Below are 17406 nucleotides of genomic sequence, written 5' to 3'. Positions count from 1 at the left end.
GACCAGGGTGCCCTTATACCCTGCAGGACACCTGCCAGGGGCCACCAGTTTCCACACAAAGATAGGTACACTCGCATCTCAAGATCTGACAAAAGACCAGGCTAGGGCACCTGTGTTTCCTCCCGTCTGTCCACAGGGACGTGGTGAAGGGCGTTCCTTCTGCTCCAGCATCAGGCCCCTCGAGGCTGCTTTCGGACAGTCCGATTTGCAGAGTGGACACTGGAGATGAGATGAAATCAAGCTCTGTCTTTTTTTGTATTAAACCATCAGTTTAAAAAAATGAAGACAATATCATTACTTTCAAAATATAGAAAGCCAAATAGTTGAAATCATTTAGTAGTAAAATTGTTTCATTTTGTTTCTACATAGAACCTCCTAAGTGTAAATAATATTGAGAAAAGCTTCGGGCTTGATTTGACGTGTGTCAGTCTCGGGGCTTCTCACTCAGATAAGGCTTAAGGGGGTGCCGTCCAAACTCGAAGACAGAGCCGCGCTCCAAGCCCACTTGCACTGTTTCGACTACAAGACGGACACTACAGTCGGATATGACGGGTGTTTTCTGTTGGGGTTTGGCTTTCTGGAGAGCATGGAACCGATTACAGTGATCAACTTGGGCGAGAGAAACGCTAGCTACACACAGAAAGAGGAGCGCCAGCACAAACTTATGTTCACAAAGTCTGTTCTTAAAACTCTTTGCTTTGTGACAAAGACGCTTGGTGTCCAGGTTAGCCTCCTATTTACGTCACTGGAAATCAATATCACTGCATGAGATTTGGAAGATTCTTTCGCAATGCCAACCAGCTCCATATCTAGCTAGGAAAAGCTAGAGTCACAGTCGTCAGAAACTTCGTCATGCTCATCAGTGCTATCATCCTACCCCAGCTTATACCACCACCATCGATTTAACAAACTGTCCCTTAGAGCACACGTGCCCCAAAGCCTTCTGAGTGTGGAATGCATCACTGCAGCGAGTATTCTACAGAGGCCCCTAAAGTATCACATGAAGCTTTCTTTAAAAAAAAAAAAATTCCAGTTGGATGAAACCATTTTAGCAGTGTCTCCACGGAGGCCCCAGAACTGGAATTTCAGATATAGAAGAGGACAGGAAACAGATAACTTGGGTTTTGTCTTTTTTTTTTTTTTTTTTTTACACGTCCACGTGGCCTTGGAAATGCAGCTACGATGTTCCTGCCAACGATAAAGGTAACAGAGTGGACAGGGCTGTGACCACCAGAACCAGCAGTGGGTGCAGGGTGCAGCTTGGAGGAGCAGCCATCGATTTTGTGGTTATGTGGCTGGAAGCTCCAGCGAGACCATCCTTGTCATAATCACGCTGAAAGAGAACACATTTTCATTGTCAGCCACTGTGTGTGTTTATCTACCTCAGTAACCACACCGTCTTCCTCCACGCCCATCCCCATCCTATACTATTCACTACAACTAACCTCTGCCTTTCCCAGGGAATCTTCAATTCACCCACTTGTGGCTATTTATGGAGAGCAATCATGAACTTGGGTGGGAATTTTGATAGACTGGCCAATGTTTATTTTATGCTCCTTCCTTATAAATAATTAAAGTCCATTTGGGGCAGGGGTGATACGCAAGAGCATGTATCCTTACTGATTTCTATTCTTGCTCTACAGACGTTTCAGAAGCTTTGTTTTAAGGCCATTTCTTCTGAATGCCATTCATTGAAAAGAGTACAGTGAAATATATCAGTCACAAAAGGACTTATATTGCATAGTGCTACTGTTATAAAACAGGACTTACATTGCGGTAGGGGGGAGACTGAGAAAGAGGGGATAAATAATGTAAACTGCATTGAAACAGATGAGGGAGAGAACTATTTAAAAGGGATATGTGATTAGGTATTATTGTCATGACAGGAGTCCAGGATGAAGGATGCATAGTGGACTGGACTTGGGGGGAGGGATTCTATAACAATGAAATCGTTTTTCTTTTACTTTTCAAAAAGAAGAACAAACTAGGTGGGGAGGGGTGGGCAGGGAGAAAAGTGCAACAATGAATGAATGGAAATCCAAAGTCTCTGTAAATTTTCATTAAAATTAATAATAATTTAAAAAAACAAAAAAAAAAGAAAAGGAATACACCTTCTACAGATATTTTGGTTCTACAGATGTTTCAGAAGCTGTGTTTTAAGGCCATTTCTTCTGAATCCCATTCATTGAAAAGGAATACACCTTATCCCTCCCCCAAAGGGAAGGAGGACTAGGAATATCTCAGGCAACTTGTCCAGTCATGTAACAGCTCATGCCAAAAAGTATTTCCACCAATAGCATCGGAGATGGGCAGGTAGTAATATTTCAGGTACTCCTTCCCTCCATCAGCCAACTCAAGTCCAGATTTTTGAGACGAGGAATCAGAGAGGGAGGAGCTCGTCCTGCCTTTCAGTGGGAAGTCCCAAGCGAGGCCTCTGGGGTACGGACTCCACCAAGCACAGCTGTTCCTCCCTGGCCTGACGACTCTCTTTCCACCCCATCTCCATACCCTTGTGTCTCCCTCCTCCACTGAACTAGAATCATCACATCACAGATGGTCCACCTCTTCACGTGCAAATTGAGGAGGAAAAACCATCCTGGCCCAACTTCTGAGCTTCTATAGAGAGACGATTGTACTGTGTGGTTTGTGGTAATTTTGTTAGGCGCTGCCGAGTTGATTACAACTCACAGTGACCCTGTGAATGACAGACCTGAACCCTGTCCTGTCTTGTACCATCCTCATCATCTGACACACTTGAGCCCACTGCTGCAGTCAACGCATCTCCCATGGACTACCAGAAGAACACACGGATACGTCTTGGAGAAAATCAGAGTGTTTCTTAGAGGCAAAGACAACAAAATTTGTCTCGTATACTTTGGGCATGTTACCAGCAGAGGCTGTTCCTTGGAAAGGGACATTGTACTTGGAAATGTAGAGGTAGAGAGTCAATGAAAAGAGAAGATGACCTCCAACAAGATGGACTATGTGGATAGAGGTGGATAAATAGTGTGCATTGGGGGCTATCTTGACTGTGATCAAAGAGACCCAAGGTATTGCACCATGAAATCAGTGTTGGTGCGCCTCTGAGATGAAGATACTGAGTCCCACACTGTGTTTTGACTCTGCTCTGAAGTCTGCACCTGGCTCAAAGGGCACAGGGACCAGAGAACCAGGAGGAGCTCTCAGCTGCTTTCTGGACTTGGAACTTTCTTTTCCTGAGCCTGTTACGCCAGGCCATATACCCCGGTGGCCCCCACAGCTCGGTCCATGGGTAACTTACATCAGAAAGGCAGAGGTGTGTGCTGCCTGAGACGTTGGATTTCAGCTTCTGCGCCTGAAGAGAGACAAAAAGAAAACAATAGCTCATGTATATCAAGTAGAAGAGTAATTACTGGTGGTCCATTAATCAACTGTCAAGAGTAACACTGCCTAACATAAACATGCGCACCATACTGGAGTCCCATACATAATTTAAAGTTACTAGCAGATACTGAAGTAAAGAGATAAGACCCGCTGAGTCCACCGCATTGAATCAGTTCTGACTCAAGATGAGCCTCAGCAGGTGCCTGAGGCTGTAAATCTTAAAAGGAGGCTGTCTTGTCTTTATCCTTGAAGCAGCTGGATCCCTCCAGCAACTGAGCCTTCGGTGACAGCCCAGCCTGTAACACCAACGCTCCGTGGAGAGGTAATTTTAACAGGTTTTGTTCAGCCTAGAGCTGTGGTGGCCTAGTGATAAGGAGCCGCACTGCCAAGGCAAAGGTAAGCAGTTTGAATCTACCAGCTACTCCATGAGAGAGAGAGAGAGAGAGAGGGGCGCTCTCCTCCCGGGTAATTAACTGCCTCAGAAAACCTGCTGGCGGGTCAGCTATGAGTTCTGACTTGACAGCACTCAACAACAACGACACTACCATTTCAGCGTGTAATCAATAGAAAAACCAGCAACCATTTCAGCATGTAATCAAGAAAAAAATCTGTTCATAAAAGAATTCACCTTAAAAAAATAATAGTATCATCACAATAAAAATGTGTCAGATATAGCCCATAGCAATGGGGCAAATTAGCCCCATTTCAAGACTCCCATCTACCATGGAGCCTCACAGTCGCTAAAGAAAACCCTTTTAATGATCACTCATTTATAAAGTATTTTTGAATATTAATTTCCCCTCTAGATAAAAACATTGCAATAAAATTCCCATTCATTATTAATAAGGAGATAGATCTTTCTGAAGTTGGCTAATTCATTGATGGGTTCCTTCCTCCACTCAAGAAATATTTCTTGAGTGCTTTACTTTCTTTAAGTGCTAAGACTATAGAAATAAACAAAAATAACACTGTTTTTAGGCTCAGGGACCTCTCCTTTAGGGAGTAAATATCTCGTTGTTTGTAGAGATTCATTCAGATGTCTGGAAATCTCGAGGAATTGGGCAGAGTATTCTAGATGCCCGACCCCATTCCTGTCAAGTTGATTCCAACTTGTGAGCGACTTCCAACAGATTTTCAAGCCTTTAAATCTTTATGGAAGGCCTCCTCTTTCTCCTGGTGGATTCAAACTGTTAAGCTTTCAGTTAGTAGCCCAAATTGTAATGCTCTACACCACCAGGGATCCCTGACTAAGCAATTTTAAAATGACACATCAGGGCAACTTTAAGCAATTTCATGGAAATAACGAACTCCACATTAGGCTTCTACTCAAACTAGTTGAAGCATTTAAAAAAAATCTACAATAAAACCACTTCTAAAGGGTACGGAGTCAGTAGAACCATCTTGTTTTGTAAAAGAAAATAACTAGAAAGCAAGTGGTGCACTCAAGGTCCCCAAGCAATTTCGTCGTAGACTTTGAACACAGAACAAGTCTCTTCGTTGTTGAATGAAGATAGATGTCTTCCTGCTTCACAGGGATTCTCTCAGGCAATCATAGGGCATTTCACTTTTCATGCATTATCCTTCTCAACATCCACACCAAGAACCCCAATGGCAGCCCTCCAAGGGAAGAGTCCTTGGGTGGGTATGGCCAGCTAGAGACCACAGGTGACTCAAGTTAGCACCCCACCTGAGTCAGGAGAAGTCTCTGGGAATCCAGCTCTGTGTGAATGAGACAAGCCAACTCCCTGTTGCAAGAAGACTTTTTTTTTTATTTTTGCAAACTGTTGCAGAGGTATTTGTCAGAGAAATGACAGCATGTTCACCCAAAGAGTAATTTAGTGACCAGAACACTACGTGGGAGGCAGCATAGTGTTTACCTATATTTGCATATGCCGCCTGTGAATAGGAACCAGAAACCTTTAAGGAAGCATCAAGAATAAGACACTGTAAAGCAACCCTGGGCTGTTAAAAGGTCCCTAAATGTTATGTATAAGAAGATCAGAAGGGAAATTGGAAGCGGAATTGAACCTTACTCCAAAGTCTACTTTTAATCTGTATTAATAGCAAATCGAGTCTACTGCATTGTTACCTATGGAGAAAGTATAGAGCTGTATGTGTTTTATTTCCCTTGAAGATTGGAATTGTGCCCAGACACCAAAATGACCCTAAAGCATCACATCCCACCTTTTATCGTCTAGGCCATAATCTACGAAGACATAAAGGTTTGCTGAAGGCCTTTGCATAACTAATAAGCCCATTAAATTATGCATGGAAGGTAGTACGGCTGATGGAATGGGACATGGGGTACCTTCACGCTGTGGTCACAGCTCAATGGCCCCTCACGACCTCAGACCACGGTGGTCTCTAACGCAGCTCTAAATGATCAGCGTTGGCACATGTGGCTCCTGTTTGGCTGATTCTTGATACCCTCAAGCTACGCATCTTGATCTGTGAGGAGCACTGTACACTCTCCCATGGCCATGGAGTCAATTCCAACTCACTGTGACTCCACAAGACAGAGTACAGCTGTCACGCAGGATTCCAAGGCTGCCCCTTTACAAAAGCAATGGCATGTCTTTCTCCCTGGGATCAGCTAGTGGGTCTGAACTGCCGACTATTTGATCAGCAGCCCAGCCCTCAACCACTGTGCCACCAGGGTTCATTTCCACATTGTAAGGGCTTTTATCCTAAGTATGCCGGAAAGCATCATCAAGCTGTCACTGTCTTGTCAGTCAAGTGTGATCAAGGCAACCAAAACGACAGAGAGTTCCCTCTTTCAGCTACGGCCAAGAGTGCTTTATACAAAGCCTCAGAGAATGGGAACTGGGACAATTCCCAAAAAAAGGGAAATAAAATAAAACACCAAACTTCTAAGCTGGGACGTTGGAAGGTACACAGTAAATCAGAAGCTTGAGAAGCACAGGTGATCATGATAACTTGGTAAACTCAAGGATGCAATCACGGCAGGTTGGCACTGTCTAAGCCTGGCTAAGCTTCTCTTTGCCAGTCTTCTTAGTGCTGCTAATGTAACATGAAGGTACCCCACACAGAGCTGGCCCACCACCTCCTTCTAAACACCAAATATGCAGTGTGTGGTTTTCAAATAGGGACTCTTAAAGAGATAGAAAAGAGGAGAGAGAAGTCATTGTATTCTTATTTTCTTTTTTAATTTTTTAAAAATTTTCTACTAGTTTATTTACAAAACTTGAATACATTGTTTTCAAGAACAAATTCATATATTCCTTTTAAACAGTTCTTCCTTCATCTGTTCTAGTGCAGTGTTCATTACTGATCTCGTCTTTTCTTGATTTTCTCCCAACCCCCATATTAGTCTTTTTTCTTTTCTTTTTAAATAGGCTGTTTGTTAGTATTTTAAATAGAAAGATTCTTTAATTTATCTTATTGTAAAGTGTTTAAATGTTAAAAGAACGGTAAAGGATTAGAAAATGTCAGTATTTTTTTTAAATCTTATTAATTTTAGTGAACGTTTATAGAGACTTTGGATTTCCATTCATTCATTGGTATTATTCTTTTTTAAGAAAATGATTTTTAATTTTTTTTTTTATTATTCTGAAAGTCTACTTTAAGTACCATAACAATATAGTGGAAAAAGGAATTCTTTAATGGCTTCTATGAACAGGGGCTTAAAATGGCTAATGTAGGTTTCTATGTTGCGAGGGAAGCCACCAGATCTCCCAATAATAACCAGCCTCAACATTGCATTGGGCAAGTCCATTGTCAGGGACTTCTCCAAATTAGTGAGGAGCAATGGTGTCAGTTTGAAGACTGAGGTGCACCGGATCAGGCCATGGTGTTTTCAATCATCTGCTTTAGCACCTGAGAGCTGGACAATGACTAAAGATGACAGAAGAAGAATCGATGCCCTGGGTTTGGAGTGCCAAAAGAGCTATGCCTCGGGCAAAGGACAGCCAGCTTGCTCCTTGGAGGCAAGGATGGAGAAGCTTCATTTCACATACTTTGGACATGTTGTTAGGAAAGGCTATTCCTTGGAAAGAGACATTGTACTTGGAAAGGTGGAGGGTCAGCAAGAGAGACGAAGACCCTCAGTGAGATGGACTGACAGTGACTGAAGCAACAGGCTTAAGTGTATCAGAGATGAGGAGGACGGTACGAGAGGACAGGGGTCAGATCTGTTGTTCGCAGGTCACTATCAGCCGTACTCGACTCCACAGCACCTAATCCCACAACTACATCAGGGTGTGGGGCCTTCTCTTTACTGAGAATGAGAAGATGACAGGGTGTTGATGGAGCCAGACCCCAAACCAACAGTCCTGCCACCAGCCTGCAGACCCAAAGGGAACCTTTTACTGCAGTTACCTTGTAAGCCTTGTCCCTCCATCAGTGTGACGTGTAGGTTATAAAGATCGTCACAGCAGCATCTGAAAGTCCAGGCACAATGTATAATAGAATTTCCATGGGGCTGTAATTGCAGGGCCAGACGGTGCGGGTCCCTGGCACCAGAGGGTTAACAGATGCATTAAATGCTGGTAACCTCTGCTACCTGCAGTCACGGTGGTGACACTCACGCTCCCTACCCCTGTGATTGGCATTTGGAAAGCTTGCCTGGGCGCCAGGGGCTTTCCTGCACCATACAGAACGTCCAGCCGTCGTCAGAGCCCCCGTCATAGGCCACCATGCGCCCACCCAGATCCTGCCCACGGCAGCCTCTCCCCAGGCTGGAGGACGGACAGACTCGGGGGCAGCACACTTTTACTGTTTAAGGAATTGGAGACTTAAAAGGCACAAGCGGAGCCTGGCCTCTGCCGCCCCAGGACTCCTGGGCTGCGCGGAAGTCAGTGTCTACGCTCAGGTTTTTAGGCAGTTGTCAGCTAGTGGGACAGGGAATATTTCTCTCCTCTCTTCCCGGCGTAAGAGAAAGTCCGTTTCTGCGCTCCCTTCCAGAAACTGAAGCGGGAGGAAGTGGCTCGATCCAACAGCAACAGACTGTCCAGGCTGCAGCCAAATAGTCATAATTAATGATGCTTCTGGTTCTTTTCTCCTTTGCTTTACTGATTAGAGAGATTTGCTATATTAGGAACCTGTTTGCTTAATGGAGGAATACAAGCAATAAACAGAGAAATACACGGACTGTAAAGCGCAGTCAGCTTTGCTCTGGAGCACGCACTGAGGACTCAGCCTATCTATCACCCTTGTCAATAGCGGTTTATTAGCACGCGTGTCTCCTCTGCAGCACAAAGCGGACCTTCGCTAAGGGAAAAGCGCTCCTGGAGTTCTTCCCGAAACAGTCCAGGAGTGAAAGCCCAGGATTCAGAGCCGTTTCTTAATCAAGCCCAATACAATGAGACGGCTTGACACAGAGGCCGCCGTGATGGGCTCAAACATAGCAACCATTGTGAGGACAGTAGGGGGCCAAGCTGGGTTTTATTCTGCTGGTCACAGAGCCACCGTGAGTCACAAGTGATTCAATAACAATAACAACATGCTGTCAGGTGCTGTCGAGTATGACTCACGGAGATCCTCTGAACGACAGATGAGAACCCTGCCCCATTCTGTGTCCTCTCCGTCATCCCTGCTACACGTGAGCCCACTGCTGCAGTCACCTGTCAACACATCTGGTTGAGGGTCTTCTTTCTTCCTTTTGTGGGCCCTCCTCCACTTTTATAAGCATGATATTCCTCTCCAAGAAACAGCTTCTCCTAACACGGACTAAAGATGACAGAAGCAGCATCGATGTCTGTGAGTTGTGGAGCTGGAGAAGAGGACTGAATGTACCATGGACTGACAAGAGAACAAATAGTTTTGTCCTAGAGAGGGTAAAATGGGGCTGCTTCTTGGAGGCAAACATTCTGAAGCTCCATCTCATAGGTTGGGCATGTTGCCAAAAGGGACCAGTCCTTGGAGAAGGACATCATGCCTGGAAAGGTGGAGGGACAGAGCAAGTGAGGAAGACCCTGGATGAAACGGATTGATTCAATGACTGGGGTCATGGGGGTAGGTGTGTTGGAGACAGTACAAGTGGCTCAGGATAGGACACGGTTCAGAGCTATTGTGCATAGGGTTGCTGTCAGTCACAGGCGACATGATGGCACATAACAACACCAACAACATGCCCAAAGTTCATGAGACAAATTTCTCCATTTCTGATTCCAAATAGCACTCTGGCTGCACCTTCTCCAAGACATATCTTACAATTTTCCACAAAGAAAAAGGGGGAAAAATAAACACTGAAGAAGGAAGGTATGTACTTAATTCCAAAGAATTAAATCCCAAACTCATAATGTGTATCTTTCACATTTTCCTTTATAAAAATAGACATTCATCTGATCATTGAGGTTTACAGGTAGCAGATACTTGGAGGTACTTGAAATCCTTGGAGGTACTTGAAATCCTTGGGTGACACAAACAGTGAACACGCTTGGCTGTTAACTGGAAGGTCAGAGGTTTGCATTTACTCTGAAGTGCCTTGGAAGAAAGGTCTGGTGAGCAACTTCTGAGACTTCAGCTGATGAAAGCCCCCAGGAACACAGCTCTCCTCTGACATTCACAGGGTCACTGGGGGTTTGCACTGACTCAACAGTAATTGGTTTTTCCTATTATATAACAATCTTATTCTGTACTTGCTGTTTATTTGCGCAGATGAACTACTGGAGGGCGAAAGACAGAAAAAAAAAGGGGGGCTGCCTGTTAGTGAAGTGACGCTAAGGTTCAGCAACTGTGTCGTTGTTTTTCTGATTTTGTTTGCTGGCTTCGGGAGGAAGAGGGAGACTTTATTGCTTGTCTGGTCACAAGCGGTTGGCCAGCCTTTCTCAAATCCCTGTGGCCATCTATTTTGAAACTCACCTTCCTAGTGATTTGCTTTTCCTACAAACTTGGTAACAACTACTCGCAACCACTGGTCTGAATAATGGGCACTAAAGTCAGCCACGTAAAACAAGTGGGCACATAAATAAGGCCCTGCTCTACGCCCGGCACTGTGGGTGTTTGGCTTCCAGTGCTAAGACTGGGCAGGGAAGGGGTCCAGGTCCTCTGAGGTGATTTAGGCCGGGCCCCATGGACTGCAGCATGAGCTGGGGTGGGGTGCAGGCCTGTGGCCTGAGCTGAGAAGAGAGGAAGCAGATGTCCTTATCAAGGAGGGGTTTCTAGCACCAGTCTTGGCTCTGAAACCCACTTCCTCCCAAAGATGCTGTGTCTGTGTTGCCAGAGAGATTTCATGACTCTGAGCTCTAAGAAGGTTCATAAACATATTTCACTTGCAGAGACTGCAGGGCGGCCCAGTGGGGCCACATTTATCCCATCAGGGCAGGCCGAGTCTCTGCTGTCAGAGGCGTGATGGGAATGGGTCCTGAGGAAAGGGCTGACATTTTGCTTCCTTGGCTAGAGGACACCTCAGCTCAGACCCTGGGTGGGTTCAGTTTAGGGGTGAAACCAAGACCACTACCTTGATCCAAGTGCCAGTCATACCAAGTCTTTAAGACAGAGTCGAACTGCCTGTAGGGTCCCAGGCTCTGAATCTCTACAGAGGAGACAGCTACATCTTGCCTTTGGGCTGGTAGCTAATGAATTAGGTTCACTAACCTTTCTGGTGAATAGCCTAGGGCTTTAATTACTGTACCAAGAGGGCACTTATGTTTAGATCAGCAGTGAAGGTGACATGGGCTCATAGTTAGAGTTCAGAAGGTCTTGGGTTTTGGCACTCGGCGAATATTTAGAGTTTAACTTAGAGTTTAACTATGGAACTGAGACTTAACGAAAGAACGACATCCCAGGCCAGCCCCATGATCTGCAGTAGATAGGGCTATTGATCCACAGGTGCCCCAATGGCTGATTTTGGGAAGCAGATTGCCAGGCCTTTCCTCCTACTCCATCTCAGCCGGGAAGCTCCACTGAACCAAGCTCACCATCATTGGAGCACACAGCCGCCACGAACACACAGTGAAGGCTGCACGTGAGGTGTGTGGGCCGGTGAGCGAATCCAGGCCTCCCTCACTAAATGGTGAGAATGGCACTGAACACCACAGTCTCAAACCTTCACCTGACAGGGCTGGGGCTTGGGCCTGGAGGAGAGTGAGCATCTGAGAAGGAGAGGCATTTAAAAGGACATATTTGTATCAATTATATTAGTTTCATTTAAAATCCAAATGTCAATCATTTCATTGATTTTCCTTATTTTAGATACACACCCAAGACTACTTAAAAAAAATCTGATGACTGGTGCTTCTCTATTTTGCAAAAATTACAGGCACCCACCAGTCACTGCAAGGGAGAGAGATGCGGTCATCTGAGTCAGTAAAGATCACCTCCTTCCTCAGGATTTCTTTACAACGGCTGTGAGACTGGTGCGACACTCACACTGGAGTCTAGGTGCAGAATCTTCCTACATTTTCATAATTTTTCTCAGTTTGGATCTCAGTCTGGATTTTAACACTGTCTGGATCACACTTAATCCAACAACACTGTCGTAGGTTTTGTTTTTCTTTTTTCCATAGGAATTTGCCATACTCTTTTATTATTATATACAACCCAGTCTGCACTGGGGAAAAAAATGCTTCTTTGGAGCTCAAATGTCAATCACTCATGGAATGCTTAATTAAATCATGTCAGCAAAATAACAAAAGTCATTAGTGTAAGAAAGTCTGAGAACAAATAAACCTGTCTCCTGGTAAGTGTGTGTCTCAACTGACGAGGACAAAAGGATGAGGTGAGGGTATAGGTTTTGCTTAGAGTCTATTCTGTGTGTGTGTGTGTATGTGTGTGTGTGTGGTATAAATGTTTACCAGGGAAAGGAGAGACTGTTTGCCCTGTGAGCTGGTTAAATAGCATTCAGTGAGGAGAACTTCTGACACTAATTTAGACTTTGCAGCAGGTACTGGTTTGATTGACAGAGAGGTGGTTACTAGTGTCAGCTTTTTGAGCTTTTCAATCAGCTAGTGACCATGTCAATTTCAGCATTAGTTACACTGGCAGTGACAGAAGCAGCCCAAGCATCCATCAAAGGATAAATGAATACAGAAACTATGGGACATTGACACAATGGAGTACTATGCAACACTAAAGAAAAGTAAAGAATTCACAAAATGCTGCCCAACAGGGATGGATCTAGAGGGCATTATGATTAGTCAAAGAATTCCATCACAAAATGACAAACAGAGTATAAGACCACTGTTATACAAAGGTGAGAAGTTTACCCACTGATAGAATCGCTCTTGTGTTCTTACGAAGGATGGGCAGAGTGAGAGAGAGGAGTCAAACTTAGTAAATAGATTAAAGGCACATATTAAGATGTGCAAAGAGAAAGGCATCTAATAAAGGGAAGATCAGCACAATATTACTATAAACAAAGGGCAGAGCAATAGAGAAGGATCAATGGAAATCAGAATTATGGGAAGGAAGGGGGAAATGAGAGTACATCGTGGAAGCTGAAGTTAATAGTCTTGAAGAAAATGAGTATGAATGACTGAATCAAAAACTAATTTGCTCCATAAACCTTTTTTCAAGTACAATATAAAAAGCAAAAATCAAAAGAAACAAAATTTTAAAAAAAAGTACAAAACATAAAAACACTCCAAGACATTAAAAAAGCCTGGTGATTCATACCCATGCTTCACAGAAGAGCAGTCCTGCAGAACTCCCTCTGCAAAGATTACAGCTGAGAAAACCGAAGGGACAGCTCGCCTCTGGAGGACGTGGGGCCCAGGAGTGGGGGTGACTGATGGCAGTTTAAACAGAAGCTACTGTCAGGTCAGTCTTTCCCTACCGTCTCCTTCATGAAAATCTGATGTCAAACTCTAGGTGCAAGTCCTTACACAATCCAAGTAGCCATGAGTCTTCTCTTCACCCCTTCTGTGCACTTCAACTGCAACCCCTGTGCTGGTTCCACCTGAGCTGTGGGTTTGTCACATTGCATTGTGTCCCCTCAAAAAATGCACACGTGATATAACATAAAGTACATTTTGTAATGATCCCCCATGATCTGAGAAACAAAATAGTTGTAAGAAGTTGTAAGGACGGGATGCAACCTTTAATAAGAACACAGCCCTAATCCAATGAGGGGACTTTTTATGGAGTGTGGTTTGTACCGCAGAGAAAAGGGAGAAGGTAACACTGACAGCAAAGCCACCAGGAAGGGCAGAATTGCCAGAAGTGGACCCAGGACCCTGTGCTGAGAAGTTCCTTGACACCAAGCCAGCAAAATCCACAGAGACACAGGGAGATACCCGGGGAACACGGGGGGCTGAAGGAGACATGTACCTATCTTCTAAACTCTAGAATGAGTTTTGTTTGTTTAAGCCACCCCCTTGCGATCCCTGTTACAGCAGCACTAGAAAACCAGTGCTAACAGGGCCAAATGAAAATCCACCGCTGTTGAGTCAATTACAACTTGCAGTGACCCTACAGGACAGAGTAGAGCTGCCCTGCACAGTTTACAAGGCTGTAAAGAGTTTGTTGTTGTGGTGGTTTTTTTCTAAGTAATTCTCTACTTGCTTATTTTATTGGTTTTTTTTCAAATGTAGTATTTTGTGTGTGTGTACTGTCATATAGGATCTGACTGGTACAGGAGGAGATTGCCCCTCCTTCTCCAGCAGAGCATCTGGTGGATTTGAACCACACACCTCTGGGATTGCAGTACAGCTTCTTGCCACTAGGCCACCAGAGCTCACCAAGGCTGTAAATCTTTATGAGAGCAGATTGCCACATCTTTCTTCCTTGGATCAGTTTATGATTTAAGCTAGAAACCTTCCAGTTAGCAGCCCAATGCGTTAACCACCCACCACCCCTGCTCCTTGGGGTAGGGTGAGAAAATACAAAACCTTTGGGCTAACCTGGCTGTGAACATTACACTGGATGCAACTGGCTCGTGATCTTGTGGGATTCCTCGGATATAAAAATGAATGCAATGTACAAGCTAGAGTCCAGTAAGATATATCAAAAGACCTCCATTAGCTAAGCAGTCCTCTGGGTTTCCCTGCCAGTGTCCAGCACTCTGTGAAAAGGCTTCCTGCAGTCCAGCACCTGCAATTTAACATTAATGGCAGGGCAGCAGGGAGCGCTGGGTGCAGACCTTATCTCCAGCACGGAGATGAACACAACACCAGCCTGGGCTTTCCTTGGCTTTTCAACTGTCACAGCTTCTCCTTTCTTCTCTTAGGACAAACCCGGGGTACAAACATGACCTTGGAGAACCTAGGTTTTTCCATTCCTGGGAAATTTGCTAGACGGGTAAGCTATTTAGACAAGAGGCAATTAGGGACTGTGTTCCAGAAGATGATGCCCAGTTAATAATCAGATTATGCCAGGCAACGTGGGCAAGACATTTTGGTTTGGAATGGCATTTTGTCGAACAAACATTCCGCAATAATGGTGGAACAGGGGGCCCAGCTCTGAAAGGATGCGTCTGTTTTCTTGGAGCACGCAGCTGGAAATGTGAATCTTCAAGAGGTCAGCGGAAATGCAGGCGGGCCCGACAAGGACTATGGTGTCTATTGCACTGGACCCTTGTCCTCGCCATCGTTGCTGTCAAGTGCCATCAAGACAATGATGACTCAAAGCCATTCTATGAACAACTGATCTGAACCTTGTCCTGGCCTGCCGCATTCGCGTGATCTCTGCCATGTACAAGGTCACTGTTATAGTCTATGTCAGTCCATCTCGCTGAGGGTCTTTGTCTCCTTTCCTCCACCAGATGCTATTTATTAAACCTCCTTTTTCCTGTGCAGCGAAGCGCACCCTCCAATGGCCTTGTGGAACTAAGTTTGGAGAGAAAGACACTGCTGCCCAGAGACATAAGAGACCCAGGCTCTTGTTCACCCTTTGGTTCAGATGGGGCTGTGGCTGAAGAACTTGGCTGTTAACCAAAAGGTCATCAGTTGAAACCCACCAGGCGCTCCACCTACGAAAGACTGAGACAGTCTGTCTTCATAAGGACAGACACAACCTTGGGAACCAGGTGGGGTGGTTCAATTCTGTCCTTGGTGCTGCTATGGGTTGGAATCAACTGAGTCGTATCAAGTATGGCTTGGTTTTGAGTCTTGCTCAGAAGATTGAAAGAGCTTGTTGTTGTTGTTGTTGTTGTTGTTGTTGTTTACCATGAGGCAGAACTGAATCATAGCTGAATCTCCAGTGGGTTTTCAGAGGCAGGGAATTGCACAAGAGGAGACTGCCTGTATTACTCCCATGGAGCAGCTGTGGATTCGAACCACCTACCTTTGGGTTTGCAGTGCAGTTCCTTACCACTAAGCCAGCAAAGTTCCCTTTTTCCAAGAAATCTAGGTGCTACCAGAAGAAGGCAAAAGAAAAAAGAGAGAAACGTTGAGAATGATGACATTACTTAAAGAAGACAGGATAGAATAGTCTATAAAATAGAGATTTACCAAGTAGGTTCATGGTGATAATGGCGGTGAGGGGAACCGCCATCCTGCATGACAGTCACACAGCGACCCTGAGGGGCGCTACTGATGCTCACACAGCTTAGAGTGTTTGAACTGAGTTCCCTTGGTAAAGTCGCTTGTTGCCAGACATTGTATGCCTTCTCCCAACCACCTGTTCGCTCAGTGTTTAGAAAGTGCCATTGTTATCTTGCAGGCAGCTGAGGAAGCGTCCGAGAGGCCCCAACAACCTGAGGTCACACAGGCACCACGCAACGCTGCCAACCCAGAATGAAACTGGGACAGACTTGTGAACAGACAGGCAGCTTCTGATAGAAGCCACAGGTCAAGAAGGGGAGGCCAGGGGCGAGAAGTTTCTGCTCCACAAAAGCCCTAAAGGTGTCCTTCTGCCATGTCATACCTGGGCTTCCTTCAGGTGAAAGGCAGACAGAGACATCCACGATGGGGGAACTCCTGCAGTGTCCACCTACCACCCTCAGCTTCCTGTCCAGACGCCTTTGTTCATGACCTGGGTGTTATATGTGACAAAGGAGTGAGACCCCCCCTCATCAAATGTCTGAAGAACTGTCTCCTCCTCCCACCCAAGCTCCCAGCCCAAGGCACAGCCGATTATTAGGGAGAGACACGGGTGGTCGGAATTCTTTAAGGAGAAAAGGTCAGTAGGGGAATATAAGAAATTGGATTTATTCAGAGTATGTGGTCTAAGTGTGCTCAGAGGTATTCTCATAGGTTACAGGGAACAAAAGAGCATATTTATGGCCATGATGGTGTGGATGTCCTATTGCTTTTTATTAAGCATGTTTATTACCCAGAAATTGGGTTAAGTAACTGTCCAGCTGCTGAATTACTGTCCCTGTGATGGGCTGGCTGGAATGGCCTCGCTGCCCCTGGGATCAAAGATGTGGGGGCCCAGCACCATCTTCAAACTGTTGTAAATGTTCTGAGGAAAGTGGAGGCTATGGATTAAATGATAGCCATAAATGTATGTTGAAACCTAACCCCTTTACCTGCGCACTGGAGTGGCACTGAGGTTAAAGGCATTTGGCTGCCAACCAAAAGGCTGGCAGTTCAGACCCGCAGTCGCTCCACTGGAGAAGGATGAGGCCGACTGCTTCCGTAAAGACTCACGGTCTTAGAAACTCGGTGAGGCAGGTCTGCTCTGTCCCTTCCTGGGATTTACAGTCTGAGAAACCCAATGGAGGATCAGTTACGAGCCTGCTGTGACTTGAAGGCAATGGAAGGGGACAGATTCACTCTGAGGTGGAATCTGGGATGGACCCTGGATGGGTTTGGGATGGGTAACTGAGAATGTGTATCTGTTGGATAAAAGAAAAAAAATTCTTCTTGTTATGTTAAGGAGCTCACTGACAAGGTAGGGTAGGTCCTAGATGTCATCCCTAGTGAGCTGTGTCTTAAACGGGGGGAGTGCACGGGCAGAAACACACCCACAGGATTTTCTACAAGCCAAAGAATGCCAAGGTTGTTAGTTAAATTTGTGTCTTCTAGGCTGCAACACCTCCATGATACATCTTCAAGGATATGAACATGAATGGCTAAGCACAATTGATAACAGTGCATCTAAATTCCAAAATCAATCTTCATGATAGTCTATGTGTTTCCTACTGCCAAAGGGGCTCTTTAGAGTAGTGAGAGAAGATCTTCACCCTGAAACCCACAG

At 45.1% G+C, this 17406-nt stretch overlaps 1 protein-coding gene across 2 annotated transcripts in view; it reads right to left on the bottom strand.

Moving 5' to 3' along the window:
- Nucleotides 1–1144: 1144 nt before the first annotated feature.
- GFRA1 (GDNF family receptor alpha 1) overlaps nucleotides 1145–17406 on the bottom strand; it is a 264339-nt gene continuing 248077 nt past the window's right edge. The window contains exons 8-9 of one of the 2 annotated variants that reach the window (XM_006879914.1): nucleotides 3281–3334; nucleotides 1145–1333 (exon numbers count right to left, since the gene is read on the bottom strand). In XM_006879914.1, coding sequence (XP_006879976.1) covers nucleotides 1178–1333; nucleotides 3281–3334 — 210 coding nt within the window. In that variant the 3' untranslated portion in view covers nucleotides 1145–1177. The remainder of the gene's footprint in view (nucleotides 1334–3280; nucleotides 3335–17406) is intronic. The other variant, XM_006879913.1, reaches the window with a different exon arrangement.

The sequence above is a fragment of the Elephantulus edwardii genome, unplaced genomic scaffold (genome assembly GCF_000299155.1).
Source record: "Elephantulus edwardii isolate Elephantulus edwardi_28Jun2011 unplaced genomic scaffold, EleEdw1.0 scaffold00006, whole genome shotgun sequence".
Classification (NCBI taxonomy): domain Eukaryota; kingdom Metazoa; phylum Chordata; class Mammalia; order Macroscelidea; family Macroscelididae; genus Elephantulus; species Elephantulus edwardii.
The sequence above is the reverse complement of the archived record's forward strand: the minus strand, read 5'-3'. Positions and strand labels throughout refer to the sequence as shown.